Source organism: Falco naumanni, chromosome 4 (assembly GCF_017639655.2).
Source record: "Falco naumanni isolate bFalNau1 chromosome 4, bFalNau1.pat, whole genome shotgun sequence".
Classification (NCBI taxonomy): Eukaryota; Metazoa; Chordata; class Aves; order Falconiformes; family Falconidae; genus Falco; species Falco naumanni.
Window position 1 is genome coordinate 2,631,478 of NC_054057.1, and position 23,520 is coordinate 2,654,997.

General features: G+C 44.9%; 2 protein-coding genes across 10 annotated transcripts in view; one reads left to right on the forward strand and one right to left on the reverse strand.

Annotated features, from left to right (window-relative positions):
- ZNRF2 (zinc and ring finger 2) overlaps window positions 1–5,943 on the forward strand; it is a 60,235-nt gene extending 54,292 nt beyond the window's left edge. The window contains exon 5 of the mRNA XM_040591751.1: window positions 6–5,943. The gene's annotated coding sequence lies outside the window, so the exon portion shown is untranslated. The remainder of the gene's footprint in view (window positions 1–5) is intronic.
- NOD1 (nucleotide binding oligomerization domain containing 1) overlaps window positions 4–23,520 on the reverse strand; it is a 40,745-nt gene continuing 17,228 nt past the window's right edge. For 6 of the 9 annotated variants that reach the window (XM_040591744.1, XM_040591750.1, XM_040591743.1 and 3 more), the window contains 6 exons: window positions 23,128–23,211; window positions 21,039–21,122; window positions 18,840–18,923; window positions 18,135–18,218; window positions 15,967–16,050; window positions 4–14,533 (listed from right to left, as the gene is read on the reverse strand). In XM_040591744.1, the coding sequence (XP_040447678.1) occupies window positions 14,461–14,533; window positions 15,967–16,050; window positions 18,135–18,218; window positions 18,840–18,923; window positions 21,039–21,122; window positions 23,128–23,211 (493 nt within the window). In that variant the 3' untranslated portion in view covers window positions 4–14,460. Of the gene's footprint in view, window positions 14,534–15,966; window positions 16,051–18,134; window positions 18,384–18,839; window positions 18,924–21,038; window positions 21,123–23,127; window positions 23,212–23,520 lie in introns of those variants that run through there. The other 3 variants (XM_040591749.1, XR_005827519.1, XR_005827520.1) reach the window with 3 other exon arrangements.

Below are 23,520 nucleotides of genomic sequence, written 5' to 3' on the forward strand. Positions count from 1 at the left end.
AACAGCTGCTTCCACTGATCATAGGAGATGTGAGGTTCCCTTGCTGAACACAGCGTGCCTGGCTTGAGACTTAACAGTTCTTTGTGGCTGAAAAAGGCAAAGATGAACAGTGACATGGAGAAAAGCATTGCAGACACCAGTTACTTGCCAGTACTGCTTGGTATACCAAACACTCATGCAAAGGACACACAGGGATTTTGAAAATGCTGCACATTCTGTAACAATCGACTCCCCACAGACATTGCTGACACTATTTTGTATCGAAGGCCAAAGTTCCTAATTTCAGCCTAACTTCTGGTTCTGTGAAGAAGCAGGTTATTGGACATGTTTCCTACTGCCTCAAGTGGAAGCAGAGATGTTCGATACGTGCGATCTGAGACCCTTGCAGGAGGATGGCCCCGGTTTTGAGTGGGAACGTTTTCACCTTCTCATTGGCTGGAGTAAATGGCAAACTAAATATAATCTAACAGTGTGACCTTAATTTACCGAATTCACACCCTGTTTTATGTTCTTCACTTTTTTCAAGAACAGAAAACATAAACTTCTCTGCATAGGAATACTATATTTCAAAATTTTGTAACTAAACCTTTGTCACAATGCAGTCCAAAGAGTAAAACCAAGACAGGTAACTAATTTATATTGATCAAGCTATAGGGATTGTTGAAATCTGCACACTGTATTGCTATTTAAGTAACTTAAACTTCTCTTTTACTGCTTGTGAGTAAAAACAAACAAAAAAAAATGCAGCAAAGCAAAATCTTACAGCTATGCAACTTTTTTTTAAACAGAAAAAAAAAATAAGAATTACCAATTTTAAGTGCTGCCAGTTAAGGTAATTTGTTTAACGGGTATTTTTTTAAAAATGTTTCAGGTAATTATTTTATTGTACTTCTCTCATCTCTAAGCTGCCTCCTGAGGTGTAAATGAATAATTGCAAGTGTGGGCACAGTAAGAGGTTTTTATAGGTGTGGGCGAGATAACATCGAGGTGGGATTTGTGTTTCAATTTTTAAAACACGTGTAAGTTTTTGTTTCTTTGTTTAGATGTTTTTTTGATGGCAGGATCTGTAGTACTTTGCGTCTAATTCTATGGTCTCTTCATGTGGAGACCAGCATTTGACAGTGTGGTTTGGGTTGTTTTTTTTAAAATGCACCTGCATTTGTCTAATTTATTATCATTGTTATTATTATTATTATTATTTTACTGTATTATATTGGTATCATCAGGGCTCCACTAAACACAGGATGTCTCTGGGGGGGTACACCAAGCAAAACTGTGGATAAGTATTCGTTCCCATAAAGTATCGCAGCTCAAAAACAAGAGAGGAGAAAAAAAAAAAAGACAGTAAACTGGAACAGGTATCAGAGTGTAGAAGCATACTTTTTTTTTTTTCCCAAGAATTAAACATAGTAGCTTCTGAATTTCACAGCACAGGGAAGAGTTTATGACTATTCATTAGTGACAGCATTTTTAGTGGGTTTCAATGGTTAAAAGAAATGGCACAACACTTTGAACATTTTTCTTGTACATAAATAATTCTGCTCTTTTTTCATTTAAGTACATATTTCTTTCTGTTGCTACTGTGATTCATATCAAAAAGGGCAAAGAACAGGAGCAACTGCTGCTATCTGGAGAACAAGTGCAGTGCATGTTACTAAACTATCTTGTTTGCAGAGCAATTCTTGCCTGGGTAATATATCCTCCTGAATGTTGCTCTGTAAAATGCCTTTGTTATGCTGCAAATCTAAAGGAGTCTAAACTAGATAATTGTCATAATCAGCAGTGCGATTTCTACATTTTGGGGCTTGCATCAGTGGTTTCAGCTGAACCTGTGACTATGGGGCCCGATTGTATTCTCTTTTTCAGTGGGAGCAGAATCATTTTGTCACACTTTCAATTCTGTAGTCACATCAAATGTGCAGGTGTTCCCTGTACAGTTTCCTTTTCAGCCAAGACTACTTGTGTTGCCTTGTATTATCATGGGGGCGAGGGAGGGGATGAGGAATTACAGCACTTGTAATACTCAAATTGTGGTGTTGCCTGCAGGCCCACTTTTCCAATGTTTTAAATTCCTGCTGTCTTCTGAAAGTACAGCTTTTGCATTTGCATTGATTTAATGTTTACTGTTGGCTTCATGCCTACAGAAACTCACCTGTAATAAAGTAAAGGGGGTAGGTAAGTGTTTTGGTGTCCTGTGCTCCGAGGTCATAGATAGCCTTTGGCTTGGGGTTTAAGTAGGTAAATATTATAAACTGTATAATCTGTTTACAATTTAAGCTCGGTTTTGGTAGTTCATATTTTTAGTTCATTTACTGTTGGTTTTTTTTTTTTTTTTTTTTTGGTTTGGGGTTTTGCTTTTGGTTGGTTGGTTGTTTTTTTTTTTCCCAAAACCTTAATTTTCTGTATTGAGATGCAGGTAGCTGGTTTCAAGATCCAGTGGTTATCACTGCTGTCCTACGTTTAGGACCAGCGTTTGAAAAGCATGCCACTAGCAATTGCACTGATGTGTGGCAAGAGTCCATTGCTGCTTCCGTCAGCACAGCAGAGCAGCAATACCTTGGATTATTTGAGGAACTGATATGAGGTTGGTCTTAGATCCTAGTTTGGCATTCTTGGTATCCATAAATCTCTTCCGAAAGGCTATGGGAGGTTTTCTTGTGTCAAAAATATAGACCAAGCCTAGAATGACCCTGGAAGCATGAGAGTGATGCTTAGGTTTGAAAACGCCTGTGGAAACTCACCTACATAAGCTTTCTATCACCAGCTGTGCTGGTCAGCTGGCGATGACCGTGCTATAGATGTAGCTCTAGTCATAGGCAACACCTTCATTGTAAAAACAGCCTCACAGTGGTCCTGAGTCATTGTGCTTCAGAAGGGGAAAGTAAACATCAAATAAGTGTGTCTGGATCAAGGGATACCACAGTTGTCCACAAGAAGCAATAACTTCAGATTACGGTGCGATATGCTTCTTTGCCTGTAAGTATCTTGAGATTGCCAATTCTGTGCTGTTTGAGTATTTTCTGTCATTTGACCTGTATCTTCCCTAAGTACGTAAGGGTGTGAAATAATTCCCATACTCAGGTCTGCCATAAACATGCTGCTTGCCAGCAGGGGAAGAGTAGACTCCATGCTGTCTTGAAATGTGAGGTTTCTCTGAACTTGTAACATACCCATGTATCTTGCGTAGCAACTTGTGTTTTGAAGTTTATAGTGGAGGTAGCTATGAGTTGGGTTGTATATAACTGTGTCCCATACAATACCAAGAGAGCCACGCTACTGTCAGCACGGGGCACCCCTTGTCCTGTCTCTTATAAATTAGTATGTCTGTAATAACAGTTCCCAGTTGAAGGAGGTGTAGCTACTTCTCTTTCAATGTGTACATTCAATGATGAGGTCTGTGGGATGTAAAAGCGAAAATACAAAGCACACTGCAAATGTGTGGTATTTTATTTTTGGGAAGAATAAAGCCTAAAACAGGTGGTCTTATTTGTAATCAATTTAACTTTCGTGTTCAAGGGTAAGTTTACTGCAGTATTTTGAAATGGGAAATATGTAGGTGATGTACAAAGACATGGGTGGATACTTGTGACTTTTTTTTTTGCCTCTCCCCTGCTTCCCTCCCCTCCCCCCCTTACGATGGAAAGGGGGGGTTATGACTGAATCTCGAGCTTTATACATTTATCCTAGTTCTTAACGTTAGAAGCATTGGCTTTTTAATTAAGACTTCACTGAAAGGCTGGAGAGCTGGTGAAACTGACTCCCAGAAGACTAAAATCTCAACACATGTGGGAAAGATAATTTTTATACATAAATTTGGGTCTTTGGTGTTTCCGGATGAAAAATGTTTAATACATAAGATGTGCTTACGAGTGCTTTTAGTACACTGCCTTTTCCATGTGAGGGCTTCAGAAACTTGTTCCATTTCTTCTGTGTTCCGCCAAAAGCAGGGAACTTGGCACTTGAATGTTACTGCTATCTCTACGCAAACAGCAACAAAGCATATGTTGATTTTGATATAGGCCATGATCTCTCTGAATTTCTGTGAATTTCAGCTGATTCCCCATATTGAAAGGGAATATTTGTGTGCAAGTCTGGTGTTGCTGTTTTGTACCTACTCATTTTGCTGTACAGTTGGGAGTTCCCTGCTGAGAGACTACCGTGTCCCCAGGAGTGCAGTAGTGCTGCTGTGGGATCTTCCAGCTCGCCTTTGCCGGTGGAGGATTGTTTCATTTTTTGATGAGTGCTATATTTTATGATTCACTTTGCACCCTTCCAAGCTTAAAAGTCATTTTAGTATCAATTTCTTCTCTTCCTAGCTGAAGACATGATACATTTTAGGCCATATTCCCTCAGTCTTTGGACAGGCTTTCCATTGGCATCAACAAAAGTAACATAAGGTTGTAGCTGGAAGAGGAGGACTTGTTACAGGTTTGCTACAACCCAGCCAGATGTGTTTTTTCCTGCAGCAGTGTCATCAGCTCATACCACTTAACTTCTTGTCATTCAAAAGACTCTGCGTGAGAAATTCGTGACAGAACTATGTCCAGGACTTGTTTCCTGAATGTAAATCTTCTGATGTTTCTCCATGTAAATTAACCTGCTTCTAAAGTCAAGTTGAAGATGTTTTAGCCTGTTGGGGGGGTAGAAAAAAAACCCCAGTCCTTACTCTCAAGTTGTCTCAAGCTACATTTGGTTATCTTACTGCACAGTTTGGCTGGCTTCCCAAGCTGCTGCATCGCTGCATCGTGTTCTGTAAAGTCATTTCTCAATTAAGTACGTCAGAGCTGATGGTGGGATAAACTGTAAAATGACCTCACTGTGGGGCATTATTAGTTGCTGAAGACTTGCTCAGGTAAACCAGCATAGGAATATCCTGCACCTGAAAAAGGTTGGACTTGGTTCTGTCTTTGATCTAGTAAGTTGCCAGTGTGCAAGGAAGTAAAAGGCAGCAAGCCCGCTAGCTGATCTTTCTGGCAGCTTTTAATCTATGTATGTTTGTTTGAGAGACTTTTGCCCTTGGGTGTGCTTTGGCAAAGATTTTTGCAATGATAAGTAGGATTTGCTTGATTCTGGCAGAGTTTCAAGTGTAAGTAACCCGACATTGCAAGAACATAATCTGTTGCTGAATCCTGTTCCTCTTGTTTTCCCTCAAATCTGTCCCTTTTATGGCTAATTTGTTATATTTAATAGTAAACACCTCTCAACGCGACGGGTCACAAGCTCTCAAGGTGTGAAATGCTAACAGGAAGAGACATCAAAGCGTGATTCTGTGCTCTTCCTGTATATATTAAGATGAAGCTGAAGTTTTTTTGATATCGTACAGGCAAGAATTCCCTCCTAGCTGATATTGCCAAAGCACTGTAACTTTCAAGGAAGAAGGGAGGTGGCTTAGCTGTAGAGGGGATGTTTTAATGAACTGCTTAATTTTAAAAGCTGCGGCATCACACTGAATGAGTGCTGATCCAGCATTAACCTTATCACTTGAATGAAAAATCTCATTCTGGCTCGTCCTACCCTTTGGCAGGTACCTGCTGGTAGGGAGCAGAGTACATATTCCCCTCTTTTATACGCCTCTTCCCACAGAGCTAACCCTGCCTACAACGAGTTAGAGGGAACTCTGAACTGTCTTCTGAAATGCCACCCGTACGTGCAGTGGTGATGGACGAGATGTCTTCCTTCATTACCCAGACCAGAAATCGGAATGTAATTTGCAATGTCTAATGTAAACCACCTTTTTTTTTGTTGTGGTTTTTTTTTTTTTTTCTTTAAATTGAACAGTATGATTGCAAGTTGACTTAAGTTGTTCTAAGGTACTCTTTTCAGTGGTTTGCCAGTACATAATCATGAATGAAAATATTTTTTTATTGATTTTTAGGTTGTATGTTTAACATTCCATTCATGTAAAATATGTACAAATATATGTAATAAATCTTTTGAAGCACAGTTTTCTCCACACTTCCGGGTGATTTTTATTTTTTTTAAAGTACTAGTGAAAGAAGCATTGCTGGGGCAGAGCTTCTGTATGTCTGTGCTGCAGAGGAAGGGAAAACAACGTACGGTGTATAGTCACAGCTAGAAAAGCAGCTTAGAAAACTGCTTTGCCTGTCTGCAGTTCTGCAGCTGGGAGTGCAGATGCCCTGGGCCAGCCTCTGGCCCCTCTTGGAGCCCCTTTCACTCTTCACGTATCCCACAAAGCAGCTCTGTGATGGGTTTTTATCCAGCTGGCGGAGGAGGGTCTCGGCAGGGCAGAGCTGCTGTAGCTGCTCTTTTCCCCGGGTGGCTGGAGGTGAGGTGTCTCTGGTTGATGTGTCCTCTGGTGATCTTCAGCAGACATGATGGCCTTCAAGGTTAGCATAAATGAGAGCTGCCAGGTCTGGAGGTAGGAAAATCATGGGTGGTTTAAAAAGGAAAAAGAGGGAGGAAGGGGTGGCGAACGGCCCTTTCTCATCACCTAGGGACTGGGAAGCTCCGTCAGGCTGGCTTAATACACTGCTTGTTCCTTCAGCAAGCAGTTTCCTCTACCCAAGTACCCCCAGCTTCCTCCCGAAACGCTTCCTAGCTTCCTCTTTAAAACTGACTCCCTGCCAGCGTACCTGCGGCTGCGCAGTCCGTGGGTTTCCTTGTCCCCAAAGGTCACCAACACTCTCCTGTCTGTCCCTACGCAGCTGGGAGGAGGCTACTATGACATGCTCCTGCGGAGACCTGTTGCTGGAGTTGGGAATTTCTGCCCAGAGCCACCGAGGGTGTTAAATTGTTCTCCAGCTGGGCTCCCTGGCAAGGACGGAGCGCTGCCGCCTGACTGCCTCGAAACCTCTCCGGGGCAGCGGCTGCAGTTAAGGAACAGGTGGGATTGCCTCCAGCACCACTGGTGGCTGGGGATGCGGGAGACACCGGCCGGCTGCATTATTACTCCAGATCTTCCTGCTCACCCTGGAAGGAGCTGAGGAGCTGCAGCCCCTTGTGCTGGAAGTGAGACGAGGACCGGAGCGCAGATGAGCCGCGTGCTGCTGAGGAGATGCCGGGTTTGGATGGTGTACGGCGTAAGTCTGCTGCGGGCAGAGGGTGGTTTCACACCCCTTCCCCTTATACTAGTTGGGAAGCTGCGGGTGGTCTGAGCAGAACCGAAGTGCATTTCACCAAGGTTATGTGGAGTGCAGGTGTGAAAAATGAAAGGAGTTCACTCTCCAGTCAGGGAATGTCTCTTCTTACGTTTGTGCATTGCCTGCCAACAGGGTGCTGCTCCCCGCTTGGGGGGGGGGCTGTTGGGAGGCTGGTAATAGCTGCTGGTGGAATCTGATGCAAGGATTTATGGTATAGGTTCCTCCAAGGATGTGTGTCCATCCTTGCTTGCTCCACTTTTGAGAGAAGCCTCTCCTGGTGTGGCCAGGGCTAGCCAAACCCGTTGCTAAAGCACAGTGACAGTTATGATCCTCACAATTCTCTCTGTGGGAGATGATCATTTTAATGCATGAATTATTCAGGTCTGCACTGAGGCAGTTGGATGTAAACACTAAGGAACGTGTTCATATCTCCTGCTAGCGTACTTTTCCCCTGCCTCAATCACCTCCTGAGACCAAATTCCTTCACTGCCGGTACTCCCTGTGGTTTTCTTCTCTGGCTTGAGCTGTATTATAGAAGCAATTGATAACTGTTGGAGCCGTGTTTGGCTTTGCATCAGGAAAATCTGCTGGAAGTCATTCCAGTTCAGTAGGTACAGGATTTCATGTGTGGAATTTAAATCAGTGGCATCTGTTGGTGTCACGTCCTGCCCTCCTGCCTACGGCTGGGACATGGGACATGCCACCTCTGCCCCAGGTTGCTTGCCCTGGGGGGTGAACTGGGCAGCAGTGCCAGCCCCGGGCTGGTTCCCAGGCACTGCCAGTGCGATATGGAGATGCTGCAGGTGTCTCTGCTTCTGGCCCTGCTACCGCACCCTGTTGCTTGGTACAGCCGGTGGTCCATGTCTGCTTCTGGATGCTGTGTTGCTTTTAGCAGGAAGGGGAGCAAAACATGCAGCCTGTGGCAAAGAGGGGAGGGAGGGAGAGGAGAGTCCCTTGCAGCAGCTGGAGCTAAACGGGGGCATTTTCTCCCCTGGCTTTTGAGTGCCCTGTGCTGGTATCTTTCTCCTCCTGAGGGTACAAGACCTGAGCAATGTCTGTGCCTGGGGCAGGGCGGCAGGGTGTGCCGGCTGGAGCCTGCTGGTCTCTTCGAACATCCCCTGGTGGGTTTGTTTAGCTGAGGAGGTTCCCAGCTCCATCCCACCCTGCAGGAAGAGGGGCGCCTGTGTCCAAAAAGCCAAACAAGGCCATAGAGGACACCGCTTGCAAGGTGCTGTGCAGCTCATGCCTGCTGTCTCCTTTGCCAGCCAGCCACTGGACAACAAGGAGTCTCAGCAAAAGCTAAGTGAAAGGGACTTTTCCAGCCCTTGTTTAATAAAGCATCTATTTTCTGAGGGGGATGAGATCAGGGATGCGCAGGGACAGGGAGGAGGGATTGACATAAATAAATAATTGCATAAAGCCCATCCTCTGTTGACGCAAGATGACTCACTCCTCATAAAGGCAAGAGCATAGAGGAGGCGATATTAAAAGCACGGGTATGGGTCCTCAGCTGAGCTCGGTGGAAACTGCAGGTGTTTGGTGCCTCTCCGGATTTGACCCATTATCTTTTGAGTCATGTTCTGTGTTGAGTTCCTGCCCTGCTTTTCATTTTCATCCTAGTTGCAGATTTCTTTGTTTTAACCTATATTTAAATTTTAACAAAGCCTTTTCCCCACCCCACCCTTCCCCTCCTAGCTGCTGCTTTAGGCCAGCTTCAAATAGAAGGAAAACGTCGAGCCTCTGTCCGAGCCTGGTCAGCCTTGTCACTGAGGTTGATGACCACCGTGGGGCTGTCCTCCCTGCCTCAGCGGACCTGGGTGGCTTCTGAACGGAGCAGCTTTCCTCTTCACAAGTCACCCAAGCCAGGATTAACATCTGCTAAACTCAGGATTAGAGTCTGGCAGGTAATGGGAGCATGAAAACTTGACAGCTTCATTTCCTCCCGTCCGCGAGGTCTAAGTCTCATGAGGCTTTAGCGGCTTTAGCAGCTAATTAAGTTGCTGCCTTCAGCGTATAGGATGAATCCCCCGGACACAAGTGGCCGGGCGTAATTTAGCTCTTTGCAAAGGGTTTGCTAAAGCTGGAGCTCGGGCTCTCTTCCCTCTGGGAGCAAAGGGGATGCTTTCGCACCGGCACTGGTTTGCTCTGGGGCAGCAGGGAAGTGGCCCACTGGCCGTGCCGCCAGCAGCTGCGCTGTGGGCCAGCCACCCGTGGTGGGGGCTGGGGTGGGGGAACTGCGGCACCTTGATAAGTGAAGTGCTCAAATCTGGGCTCACCTGCGCTGCACAGCCTGGTCACTGGCTGAGGGTGCTAAGCTTGGGGAAAGCATCTGCCTGCTCTTCTTTGGTCCCACCGGGCTGCCGAAAAGGGCTCTGTGTGACCAGGTCATGATGATTTAATCGTGCCCCCATTAAGCATATGACACCCTGTCTTGCTGATGCCTCCAAAGCGGCATGATGCTCCAGAGGGGCAGCAGCGGCCGCTGGTCTATGCGGTGGCTGCCACCTGAGCGTGTTGCAGTGGCTAGGGCTGTGAAAGTTTGCAGCTCGGGGGCAAGGAACGAGAGGACCCACCAAAGCAGGAAAATTGCATCCAGTAAAATGACAGAGCTGCTCTCGGGTGAATGACCCCACATGTGGGGCTGGGGCGGGGGCCAGGCCGGCGGAGGGCTGGGATTTGGACTGCTGGCCCTGCCTCAGCAGCTCTGATGGGCAGAGAAAACGTGGTGGCAGCTGCCAGCAGGACAGCCAGAGCAAGGGAAGTATCTGGTTCCTCCTTTCCCATACCTGGTGCCCACCTCTGCGGCTTCCATTTCCTCATTGCTCTGGAGGGTCCCGGCCTCTGGGGCTGTCGGGAAGGCCCCTGTTCAGCAGCCCTGGTGCCAGCGCTGCAGGCCCCCTGCAGGGGTTGGGTTCACCTATTACCACCGTAACACTTCTCTTGACCCCTGAAGGTGCTGAGCTCGGACGGGTGAGGCTGCACCAGCCCCGCTAGGTATCTGCTGCTTTCCAGTGAGTCACCTGGGCAGTCCCCATCAGTGTGGGCACAGGACACCCCCCTCTTTCCCAGTATAAAGCTATGGCTGTGGCTTTGCCCCTTGCTGACTACAAGACCAGTTTTTATTCCCTAACCTGCCTGCTGTGACCTCTCATGCCTTGATGCTCCTGAAGCCGAAGCTGCTGTTTTCTCTGAAACGTCATCCCTGCTTTCGAGTCCCCCTGTGTACCTGAACCAAGTTATTTCGAACCTTTGCAGTTCATGCCCTCAGCTCTCATTTACCTCTGGGAGCACAGGATGAACACTGGCTAACCTTGGCCCTGTTGAGCTTCGCAGGGAATCTGAACATGAAAAGAGGGGACACCCTGGCGCCCTTTCACCATTTGTCCCCACCCAGGGAAGGACTTGCCACTGTTAACACTGTTGTGTTTTTAGAAGCCTCACCCATCCCCCAGGGCCAACTGAAAGCCCCCAGCAAGCCAACAGAAACCATCTCCTGTGAGTAAAACCCGAGTCCTCTAGCACAGCAGGCAGCTCCCGACCTGGCCTCCATTTTCATCTGGAAGGATCCTGCTATTTTGTTTCAATCTACTAAAGCTGTAGCTTTTTACTGCTATGATTATTTCTTCCATCAGTTGAAAACAGAGCGGCCTCTGCAGTGACTTCTCCTTGCTCGTGGTGCACCCATCCCTCGCTGCCTTTGGCCTGGCTCTCACGCCTTTGGTCCCGACTGCAGCTCTGGATACAGCTGTACAAGGGGCTCCTGTTTTCCGCTTCCAAACTGAGGTAAGGGAACGGGGTGAAGCTACAGGGAAGCAGGCGTGGGTGTCTCGTCTTTTGGCATCAGTGCTGCTCCCACGGCATGGGATGCAGGGATTGGGACCCTGTGCTGGCTGTGCTTGAAAAGCAAGGGCTGTGTGGCCTGGTGCCACCCCGCAAGTCTTTAACTGGGGTCTAACAGCTGGAGATGCAGGTCTGACACCCGGCTCGCAGCACTAAACCAGGGTCAGGAAAGCATCCTTTCCCAAAGACCCGGCAGTATGTGACAAGAGCGGGACAGCGCAGTGTTGCAGCAGGGCTCTCTCAAGGGCCACTATTATCTGGCACCAGTAAACACTCACAGCTCACACCAGCCAAATGCAAGTGCTTTGCCCCCAGCAGTGGGTGGAAACACAACGAGCTCCTGCGGTCAGTGCGGCAGGAGGACTACAGGGGCACAGCAGCAGCATGTCCCTGAGCCACCCTCACGGTCTCCCTCACTGCCTCTAACTGGGTTGGCACCTGCTGCTGGAAAGGTCCCTTGTGGACAGTGGCAGCTGTGAGTGCCCTTCTCCAGCTGCCACAGCTCTTGCTCATCTGCAGCCAGAATTAGTTAGGCTGTCACAGTCCTGTCTCAATCTAGCCAAGTGTCTGCTTGACAAGGCTTCAGCAAAACCAAAGCACTTGCAGACAGCCTGTTCAAGTTTTTTTAAAAAGCTGTTTAATATCACAGTGGACAAGTGAAAAAACCATAACCCCGCACACAGAGAAGGTCTTAGCAAATTACAAACGAGTCTTAAAAAAGTTAGTTGTCTCTGAATTCTAGTAAACAAGGCTCTTGCTGCAAGCTAAAAATGCATTGCCCTGATGCACTCTACAAATAGTCAAGAGTTTGAAGAAAGAACTGCAGCCTGAAACACTATGGCAACAAAAAAGGAAACTCCAGCTGCTCACAGAGCAGCACCCAGTTTCCCCAGCACAATTCCTGAAGCTGTGATGTGCTGTGTGAAGCAAACCTTCTGCCCTGGGTGAATTGGGAGTAGGACGCTGTAACCCCTCAATTTTGCCGAAGCCAGACTGAGCTGTATTCAGACCTTCAGCCCAACCCAAATGAGTGCTCCCAGCTCTAAGTCACCTCTGAAATGGGTGGCTATGACTAGCACAGTCACTAGCACTAGAATCAAGTGTCAAACTCCTTACATGGAACTTGGCTTGAACCTGCCACCACTTACTCCGAGGCTGTTTGGCTGCTGCAGCCCTGTAGACACACCTGTCCCTGAAAACACTGCCTTTGATGCCTGGCTTCTAACAGCTGGGCATGTAACAGGATTTGCAACAGGGCTGAGGTTGTTATGCTACAAATAGCTCCAAAGGCAGCCCTAAACCAAAAAAGGGCCAGAAGCGTTCGCATTGGAAAGCTTGGAGGGAGCTGTCAGAGACACTTTGTACTCCTTTAGTCTGTCAGTGAAACGAGGACAGGAGCTGCAGTTCTAAACTATTTTTTTAATTACTTTTTTTTGCCTGGTAAATGAACAAATATTTCAGTGATTAGAGCAAACTGGAAGCACACTTCCCCCCAACATGGGCAAATGACACCTGTGTGAAGGCCCTTCCTGCACCAGTATCTCCTCCCCTGCATAAGGGCAGGCTGGCAAAACAGGAACAACTTCTTGACAAGGTGCATGGGTATTTCATTTGTTAGAGTTGCTGAGAAGTCTTTAAAGGCCTTGCTTTGACAGATGTTTTTACAATTGAAATCCAGCTCATCTGTAACTGTGTGCCCTTTTGCTTCAGTAAACAAATGGCTCAGGTGCAGAAATCATTCAAGTTAGCTCTTTCCTCTGGCACAGTCTAAAAGCCTCATCTGTCTCCCTGTGAAAAATCAGTGCTGATACCATGGACAGGGAGGAAATAAAGAACAGTAAGTTGGTTTTCTTTTTTGGTTTTTTTTTTTTTAAACTGTGAGTTTTGTGAACAGCTTTATGAGTATTTTAAAGTGTGTTAGGGAGCTGAAGGGAGTAAACAGAATTGGGGACTGGGAAAGGTCTGCTACCAGATAGAAAATAGAGAAACTCTGACCTCCAAAGCAAGGCTTTTTTCACATTTTGCTTTATGGAGCAGATTTGGGAGATGGGAAGGTGAGGGGTCATTGGTTTGGCAATTTAACTGGAGATTCTTCTTCCAGCCTACCAAGGTTTTGTGGGTTAGTCAGCAACTGGAGAACTGTTTCTCCAAGTTTTTGGAGGGTGGTAACACAGAAGAAGGAAGGAAAATGGCTCATACTTTTCCATTTTAGGTTCCTTGTACACATTGTGGGGTAGAATTTGAGCTTATGTCTATAAAGCATGCCTAATTTGTGCACTCACACACACACACATAAATAATCAAATACCCCACTCCTTTGCAAACTGTTTTTTTTTTTAAGGGCATATAAAGTTACACTCCCTAAACACTAATTATTTGCAGGGGGATAATGTTTTCTTGCTGGTCCTTATCATTGCTACCTGCCCTTTCCTTGCTCTTTCCACTAATTCAAGCATAGAATAAAAGCTTTACAAGCCAATCTCAATCCTTCTCTGTGCTTACACGTTGCTGGGAAAAGGGATCTCTACTTGATGCAATTGATTTTCAATCATCTTTCCTCCCCACTGAAACTAGGCAACTTAATATTGGTGTACTGCCACCAGCACATTGTCTAGGCCAAGAGACAAGGCAATGAACAGTCTGCTAATTAATTTTTCACATTTATCTCCAGACCCCCTCGCCAGAACAAATACTATGAAAACAGGAGGCAGCAGTTTCTATGTAGCCCTCAGGAAATTTTAAGCAGAAGTGTTTTACTGCCAGTTTTATGCTTTTACAGTTACAGCAGTAAGGATTTTTGGTTGTATAAAAGAAAACGTATTGGCTTCAATATGAAAAAAAGATTATTGAAAATAATCTGAGCCTGATGTATTCATTTCTCAAAAAAAAAAAAAAGAAAAGACAAAAGCAATGTCTACAATGCTACTTGTATTCAGTCAGTGGAGAAATAAGGGTCTAATTTCTAGGCAGGAGAAAGGTACTCATGTTGAGTACATTGGTACCATACAATCGTTATAGATGGATTATGTTTCCAGTAAAGCTATCTATGTTCATTTTCAGTTATGAGGCAGATAATACTGTGAGGTTGTGGAGTTTGCGCATCTTGCACCCTTTCTTGCATATATCTATACCTATATGTGTGTGTGTTTGTGTGTACATTTATGTGTATAAATAAGTTAGAGGTTATTTACATCGGTGTACAAAATAAATCTAAACTCAGTTATCAAAATGCATACACCTGCCACTGGATTTGGTCTGTTAACGCTTTGCATTTCATCTTCAAAGCACCATACAAACATCAATTATTTACCCAGGCAACTTCCCACTCACCAGAAGGATTAAGAATAACAGGCAGGGTAAGGGATGGAGCTGAGGGAGCACAGAATGTTCATAAAAAGGCAGCTAATCATGTGTCTCTCTCCTGCCATGAGCACTGCAGATTTACGCCTTTATAGACTGCAGTCCAAGTGTAGCAGTAACCTTTGTAACACAAAGCTTGTCAAAACGACAAAGTCCTCATTCAAAAGCAAATGATCCGTTCTTCATTGTCAAAAGCTTTGGCCTCTTCTTGGCTTATCGGGTTCCCATTCAAACTGCAGAGGAAAACCAAAAGGGATGTAAAAGTAAGGGAGTGACTGTGGCCCATCTTCTATTTTTCCAAGGTTCTGGAGCAGAGAACGCAGTTTCGCAATGCCGTGTGAGCTGTGTGCTTCTCAAGGGCACACAGTTGGGAACCGGCCCCAGACATGCAGGCTACAGCACTGCTGTTCCCACTGCACATATGAGGAACAAGGCTACTTCTTCAGAAATAAAAACGGAACAAACACCTAAACTTCATTAAACTAAAATTGGTGCTGGATATCCAGGCTGCTTGCATTTCAGCAAGCAGCACATAGCTGACAAAGGTTCTTACCATGCAGTGGACTAGTTTAAAGAAATTTAAATAGTCTCCAGATAATTTTGTGTCTCCCATGACAACATGGGAAGAAAACTGTTAAGTACTCGAGCGTTATTAATGTGAAATTACTTATGGCAAAATTTTCAAGTTTGGCTACAGAAAGTTAATCTACATTGATATTTATGCCCCTGAAAATGAGCGGCCTGGTTAAGTGGAGCTTTCAGAAATGCTGAAATCTACGAAACCATTTAGACTTATGAAATTATTTGGGTTGGCAACACCTCTGAAAATTCAGGCAAGAATCAAAAGACAGATCTCAGTCTGAAGATTCAGAATGATTCAAGTGGGAATTGATGCCTCTTCTGTAGACAAAAGCTGACAGTGGCCTTTGAAAAAAGCATCTCTTCCACATCTCCAGGGAACCCACTAGTCAGATAGTGAGTCATCGTCTTTCTAAGCAAGAATTCAGTGTCCTTTCACTAAAACAAATATATATATTTTAAAATAAATTTCATGTTCAGTAATAAAGCAGCAGTGCTAAAACCAGCACAGTTCTATTGACTCCTGAGCTCCCTGAGGTGAAGGAAGGAATGTGGTATTTGGCTTTGTGCCTTACAATGCACATGTGTGACTATGCCCATCTAATCTAAAACAAGCAAATCTTAAAAAGTTAATCTTGTAGCTTAGCACTTTCAGTGTGTTTGGAGCATCGCCCAAAGAAAATCCAAGCACAAATTCTATGAACCAAAGTAGTAATGCTAATTAAATGTAACCATCTCCTGCTTGCTGGAATTTAGCTCCTGAAAAGCATGAGCACATTCAGAAGTTGAAATCAGGGCAAGCAAAACCTAATCTATACATTTAGGCCCCAATTCCACAAATACACACATTCTGCAAATCACTGGTACAAACAGATGTGAACTAACACAACTGCTTGAAATTCGTAACACATAAGGAAGTGTTTCAATGACAGAGGCTTTTTACCTATTTGAAACCCGCACCCAGAACTACAATCCCTGCCTCACATAAACCTGCTGTGAATTTTTTAGGCTGGAAAGTAGTAATGCCAGAAGTGTCTTAAAAGGAAAGAAAGTTTCCAAAGTGAGCCTTTGAGGAAGGGATCTTTACCAGATTTCTTTAATAGCTGTGTTCTCCTTGAGAGCTTCACTGAGGTACTTCACCCCTTTGGCTGTAATTTGATTCTGGATAAGCCTAAAAAGAAAGCACTTCATGTCAATCTAACAGGCAAACTAATTTACAGTGCATGCACAAACTACACTCAGCTTGATGTCAAGTAGCAAAGCTGTCTGCCACAAGACGACGGTTGTGATTTCTATCTGTGAGGATGGCACACAGCATTGATCAAATGCCCCACGTGCCCTTTCAGAAACAGAGCCCAGAGTATTAGTCTTTTTCCTTTTAATCTTGCATGCAGTTGCATTCTGGAGATACTGAGTTTAATTACATAGCTGACAAATTTCTGCTAGCAATTCTTTACTACTGGTATGGGATTGTGATATTTGGATTCTTTGAGACAGACTAACCTCTTAGCTCTGTTTTCTTAGTAAGAACACTGTGAGACATTTTTAAGTGACGTACGGAAAATTCTGAGTACAGAACCTGCGTAGGCCTAGTGTTTTAGTAGTTATGCTCTAGAGGTTGCCAAATAGTCCTGTGTCTTGTCTATCAGACCAGCAAGATCTTTGAAAAATAAGGCATTGAATTTGTCTCTCGTATGAGCAGGCCCAAGTCCCAGTGAAGTCACCTTAGCAGCTCTAAAGTATGTCTCATCTGAGCTGAGGGGAAAAACTGATACAGAAGGTCCTCAAGCAGCACAACTGATGAGGCAGTAGGTAACTCTTATTAACCACTGTAGACCATCCCCCTAGTTAAAAATGAACAAAGCCCCCTCCATCTGCATGAGTATATAAACACTTATTACCCTAGCCTAATCCAGTACTTACCTTTCAGTCTACCATGGTGTGCCCCATAGCTGTACCACTCCATGGGACTGGCTGTATGAATCCCACAGGATTCAGGATGAGGCTGAAAATTGGACTGAATTGAACCATCTCTTAGGGAGGGCAGAAGGAAGGAAGGAAGGAAGCAGGGAGGCATTCCCATTAAAGGACCTTCTGCGCTTGGTAAATGAATCAAAATGCAAGGAGATCCAGTAGATTCTTTCAGCTGTTGGAAAAATACTGCGGTTCTGCCTCAAGGTCAACCATCTGTATAGGTCACTGTGACCTTTGGAGGTATCCACTGGTATAACCAGCAAAGTAAATTTGTCTGCTGGCAGAAACCCTTGAACAATACTGAGCCATGGTAAAGACATGTATCGAGATTACTATGCTGCTTTGGATGGGGGAAGTTTTATTATAAATTCAAACCAAACTGCTCAGTGAAGCATTCTGCAGCTGTGTGCAAAGAAGTCCCCGCCTTGCCTTTTTATCTTCAGGGTGATGGGCACCACAGCTTCTACTGCTTTCAAAAGAGGCTACGAGTACTTGGCACCTCTGACAACTAGCACACTTCCTAAGGGGCAGGAACTAGGCTTACTATGGGGAATACTAGACTGTAGTTAGCAAAGCCTTTGTAAAGTTTGTAAAGGGATTCCATTTATTATGTTCTCACTTGGAATGAATGGACAGCTACTTGTTTCACAGCCCACATCTGCCCAACCCCATCCCTGGACAAATTCTTGTGAACCTCTGGATTAGAACAGCCAATGCTGTGTTTTCTTAGAAGCTTAACAAGTCTCTTTGAGATTGCTAGAAATAATCCCTGGTTTCCTGGGGATTTATGTCTTATTGATGACTGCCTTGCATGAGTGAAAGCGCTAGCCCTAGAAGAAAACTTCAGGCAAATGGGACATGTATTTAAGCGTCTGTCATATAGGTTCTTGGTTGCAGGGTAAGAGTTGAGCTTGCTGCTTTCATTGTATGATGATAAATAGTAAGAATCGTAATAAGGTCATTCTATTTCAGCTGTCTGCTTGTATTTTTTTTTTTAACTTGTGTGTTTGAGGCCAGTACTGTTCCCCTAAGGAGAGATGAAATCAATTAGTAGTTCAAAAGTTACCAGGACGCACAACGAGCTTAAACTTTTCCCTGGATGAAAGCAAATTCAAAATGCTAGACAGCAGCTTTATTAACTTTCCATTAGAACCGTCTACAACCAGTCAGCTGCATCCAGACCATGCGCAGAAAGCTTACTGTGACCTACATAGACTTGGAAGGTGAGGTTTTAATGCAGTGACTGCCAAAGAGCCTGTGCCTCTGTGGAATGTAACTCACCATAAATGCACCAGCTTCTTGTTGACCTTCAGCATCTCTGCAAAACTCATTGCTGCCTCATCATCCAGCTCATTTTTAGTCAACCTAAGTGGGAGAGAAAATGTTCACTTAGGATGTTATCATTATTTGTCAGCCCCCTGTTCTTCCAGCTTGTCTGTGACTTAGCTTTAGACAGCCAAAGGGGGATGTGCTGTTCCTGCCCTGAGCAATTTCTAAAGGTTGGACACAAACAGACACTGAAGAGAAGTCCTGGAGAAAGAAGAGACAATAGTATCAGATCTTTATTTCTCAGAGCAATGCTCTCACGATACTTTCTCCTGATGTTTTAATGTCTAAAAAGTGGATAAGGTGCAGCGGAAAAAAGTAGAGAGGTAGACAACACTGAAGAGGTGCAAAAACTGAGGACAAAGAACTTGACTTCAGACGGTGGAAGTGAGAGAAGATGGAGAAAGCAAGATGGAGGGAGCAGAGCAAAGCATGACATCGGGACGTCGAAATGTGTCCTAAAGGACATGTGCTGCTGATCCATTACTCATGTCCACATTCTTCCAAAGGGATGTATCTTACAGCTTGCTGGTAGTGAAAGCATAGAGGGTGAGAGGAGGGGAGAGTAGGAGGTGGTGATGGGATTGGAGGAAATAAAATTAGGCTGTAGCTTTCTCTAAAGAAGGAAGAGGAGGAGAAGTAGACCACACTGTCAATTACCAGAATATTTTCACAGAGTTGTTGTGTTGCATAGCTTCAGCAATACTTTTGCCTCCCTCTGTTGTGATGCCATTGAATGCGAGACTGTGAATTAAAGATACAACAAATGCATAAGAAACAGCCAGCATCACTTGGCCCTTCCCTTGCCGAATACTAGTGAATATCCTGGATGATCTGTTTCCCAGTTGTGCAGTTCAGCATTTGGGTGTTTCAAAGGCTCACATACTTTGGAAACCAGTAAGTCCTTACAACTTTTACAAGTGAGAACAGTTCACAGGCTACAGCCTGAGTGCAAGTATATCATGCAGGCCATAAGGTTTGCTGTCAGTGGTACGGTTTGTACTCTTGAGACTGGCAGCAGAGTTGCACCCAGTGATTTTGAGGGTCAAGGCTTTTACAAGGACAAAGAGTTGTGCTTAGCAGTACACAGGTTTTTACATGCATTTGTCATCTGAAGTCCCTGTACAAACTGGGCACTTTGTCCTTTAAGTCCTTCAGACACCTGAATACCTCATTCTTCTTCCAAACACAACACCTTCTGTTGTGTATAGAGATGAGCTTGTAAATGCATGCTTTCCATTACAGACAACAAACATTTCTTAGTCTGCCCTTCATTCTTTGAATAGGCATTGGCAAAATCATCCAGTTAAAGTTATGCTCCAGGCTTTGAGGGTTCAAAAAGCATTTCCCACCTCAAAAGCCAGGCCACAGCCTGAAAATAATGTAAGGTCTCAAAAAAAGGTAGAAAGGGGGATCAAGTAGGCAACAGCACACACACGCGTTACCAGGAGTCCCCCCTAGCTTCAGCTGAAACAAAATAGTCCCAGTCCATCATGACTGGGCTTAAAAATGGTAAATATGCTGAAGTAAACTGCTGTAGTCGGGATCATCTTTCCCCGACCTTCACATAACAGTTACCACTGGTGCTGTTAGGTCAAATCATGGAGCAAAATTAACCAGTGGAAAATTAGAAATGAACCCAAGTGCAAGTACACCACAGAGCAGAAGATTCACCCTGCACAGGTGCCAGCAAAACCTAGCTCTGACCAGCAGTTACTCCTCCTTATTTTTGCAAACACATTCATAAGCATATTTGTTCCCATCTAAGAATCTCTCAGCGCTGATTCAGGTTCAAAATGTTTTCTTTCAAGTCTGATGCATCTGGATGGATTCTGCAATTATGGGAAGATGGCTATTTCAGATAGCTTTTAACTTCAAATATATCTAGGTCACTGCACCTGTTCAGCTGTTACTTTTTAAGCCTGGCTATCTGCTCGTAGAAAGGAGGACAAGGCACCAGCTCTGAAATTCCTGGATCTGAAGTGGCAGCAATAAGCTCTCCAGAGATCCCCAGACTCCCGGGTTCTAAAGAAACTAGTGCCATGTGCCACCTTGTGGGGAAACCAAGGAGTCTTGTCTGCTCCCACACCGTGCAGGCCAGCGGAACTGGGAAGCAAATCGAAAGGATCACCACGAACCCAGTGCTCCAGCTGTCTGGAGGGATGCCAAAACAGGAGCAGCCACCACAATATGCATCTTTAAATCCCTAGCCAGCATTTGAAAGTCTGGCAGGGGATGGGCTGTGTTACAATGCTGCCTTCTCTCTGTGCTGTGCTACCAATTTCACCCACACTAGGGCTTCCAGTAGGCTCGTTTGGGATGAATCACTGAACTCCAGCGAGAACTACATCTCATTAACACAATGTGTGGTGTCATAGCTCCACTGGAGTACAGGTTGAGCCTGAATTTAAGAATACCCCAGTCCCTACCCAAACGGCTTCTGGCCTAAAAATTACTTCAGTAGAAGCTGTGCCTTCACAACAGAAACTTAACAGTGAGTTAACACTTGAGAGCCTCATTCTGTGACAGCTGATGCAACTTTCTGCTAACGCTCCTGGATGAAAATGGCACCCACTGACCATGTGCTTTCACAAATGCCAGTAACTCTGTGCAGCATGAGGGAAGGAGGTGCAGACAGAGGAAAGGATGCCAGACCTGCAATATTTTTAACTTGCTTAATGGCTGCACAGGTCTTCTTGATTCAATCTGGCCTCCTGCTTGCACCCTGTTGGTTACACAGCGAAGGCTGTGATACCAGATGGTGTTCCAAGCTAATGCTTGGTGGGAAAAGTCATTGCTTCAACGTACAATGAGAAAGCCAGGACTATGCTGAGCTGCCTGGTTCTGCTGGTGTTTTACCTCACATTTGTTAACGTGGGGTGGTTCCTCAGGGCCTCTGCAAATGCCTTTGCTCCTTCGTCTCCAACTTGATTACCCCACATCCTGGCGAAGAGAGGAAACCAGGAGATATCAGGTGTGCTGCCTTACTGCCTCTCACCATTGCATTCTCCTTTTTTCTACACCCCCGCCCCCCACATTACTTCACAGTCTTTCAGGCTTGTGAGAAACTTGGCAGGGCCTTCCCTGCCAAGCCAGCCATGTTCCACTCCCTGCACACCACACTGCCAGCCTCTGCTGACTCACCAGCACCCCAAGGCCACAGCACAGAAGCAGCTCTAGGAGACAGCCTGCTGCAGCAGGACTGCTTTTGGGATCACCTTGTTGCACTGAGCAAAGCCTCTGCAGCCATGTATCCTTACAGGCTAGAGGAGTCCAAGTCCTAAATCCTATCATTTTCCTGCTCAGCATTTCCTCCCCATGCCCATGCTGCAGTTCTCCTGTTACCTGTTGGGCAGACCGGCCTTTACACAGTGAAAAGTACAGGTCTTGAGAAAGACTCCCCAGACACACAACTGCACGGGGATCCACAACCAAAGGGGTGACTTTCTGAAGTGAACTGCTCTACCAGCTCCCCCTCTCCTTCAGAACAGTCTGGCAAAATGGCTACAGTTCCTTCAGTGTTACACCCCAGCGGAATCTCCTCTCTTGCCAGCTGCCAAGGGAAAGATCAAAATTTCCCAGGGACAGCGTGACCCTGGTCTCTTTCACACATTCGGAAGTAATAGTATTACCAATGGCAAAACAACCGTTGGTAACACAAAGGGTTAAGAGAAGGTAAGAGAGTGGTAAAAGCTGCAGAGATTTTAATCAACATTTAATAGCAGTGTCTGGTCAAATCTTTTCTATGCAGACCAGCCACTTTGAAAATTCACCCTATATTATGAGGTTTGAAAGAGCCTCTGCTGAGGTATGAGAGTTTTTTTAACAGGGATCATGGCTTAATGACTCAGAGCCACACTCAGCTTGATGGGTAATTAGTTGGCAGCTCTTTTAAAATCAATTGAGCTTTATGGTATCTAAACACATCCACTTCCAGTAAGCTCCCCAGAATTTCCTTGTCCTTTAGGCCTGGTGCAGTTTGTTATGTGAATGCTGAATGTATCTGTTTCAACATTTCTGTCCAGGTTATCCTAAATCCATTTGGAGTGATAATTTCCTCTGCAGGAGAAGAGACCTTCACTGAAATTACAGCAAGTACAGCACAGCAGACCCAGCTATATGACAATGGAAGTGTGCACGCTGTTGAGTATACTCGTGAAATGTAGAACAACAAAATTCAAGGCCAAAAATATGACTGTTCAAATCTGATTTTCATATTTCAGGGTTATTGTGAGATTCACGATGGCCAAACAGAGGTTTTAATTCCGTGTATTTGAGTATTAGCTTCTGAGCAAAATGTTCTCCTATGAAGTGGAAAGAGAAACTGGGATTTGCCAAAGGGGGCGGGGGAATAATCAAATGCTCAAGACTAGCACCTCTGCTGAGAAAGAGGACAAGGACTAAAGGTTTAAAGTACATTCAGATCTCTCTCCAATAATAGCAGACTCTCCAGTTAGGGACAGCCTAGAGAGAAGCATGACAGGAATTCCTTTTTATTCTCCCAGCTTGCTGCTTTATCAGGACTTGATGCAGAAGGTCTGACAACTGTAATGACACTCAATAACTAGGTAGATTGCCAATAGTCATAAACCCATCCAAATTTAAAAATGACCAAATATCTCTAGAATAGCTGTGTTGCCATAAGGAAAGTGGCTATCTTTACATACTGTCCTCTTGCTAGTTTGTCTCTTCTTTAAGGTTCTGTCAGAACAGGGGAAAAAAAGCCCAAAACATTGTGTGAACTTGAGAACAATAAAGCAGCCCTTCTTTTCCCTCTGAGTGGAAAATGTGGCTACGATTCTGCACTTGTTTGTTGTCATGCCTCTGTTGGGGGTGGGGAGGAACAGCAGAAGGAGAGAAGGTAAGAGTGAAAGCAGGAATCCTAAGGGATTTACAGATGCCTTGCCAAGATCAAGTCCTGAGCTCTGCTCCTTAGCACTGAACTTACCCAATTTCAAACATTGTCTTGCTCTTCTGGATGGCCTGGGCAAGGCACTTCCCTCCTTCGCTAGTAATTTTGTTTGCTCCTATTCTGCACAAAATACATGAATTGATGAGGTACATGACTTATAACTGTACAGCTATTAGAACACCAGTCCAGAAAGCAATACAAATATTTAAGACTAATTAACTCTGGAGGCTAACTACAATTATCGAAGATTAACCTAGAGTAAAAAAAATACTGCAGGCATTTGACCTTTGATTAAAATACATCACTTTGTGTTGCCTTTTACATATTTTGCATCTCAGCCCTCCAAATCACAAGTATTACTGTAGAGTCTTGAGTTTTGTGCTCAGGATGTCAGAAATGAGCTTTGCGAACTGGTCCTCAAGATAAGAA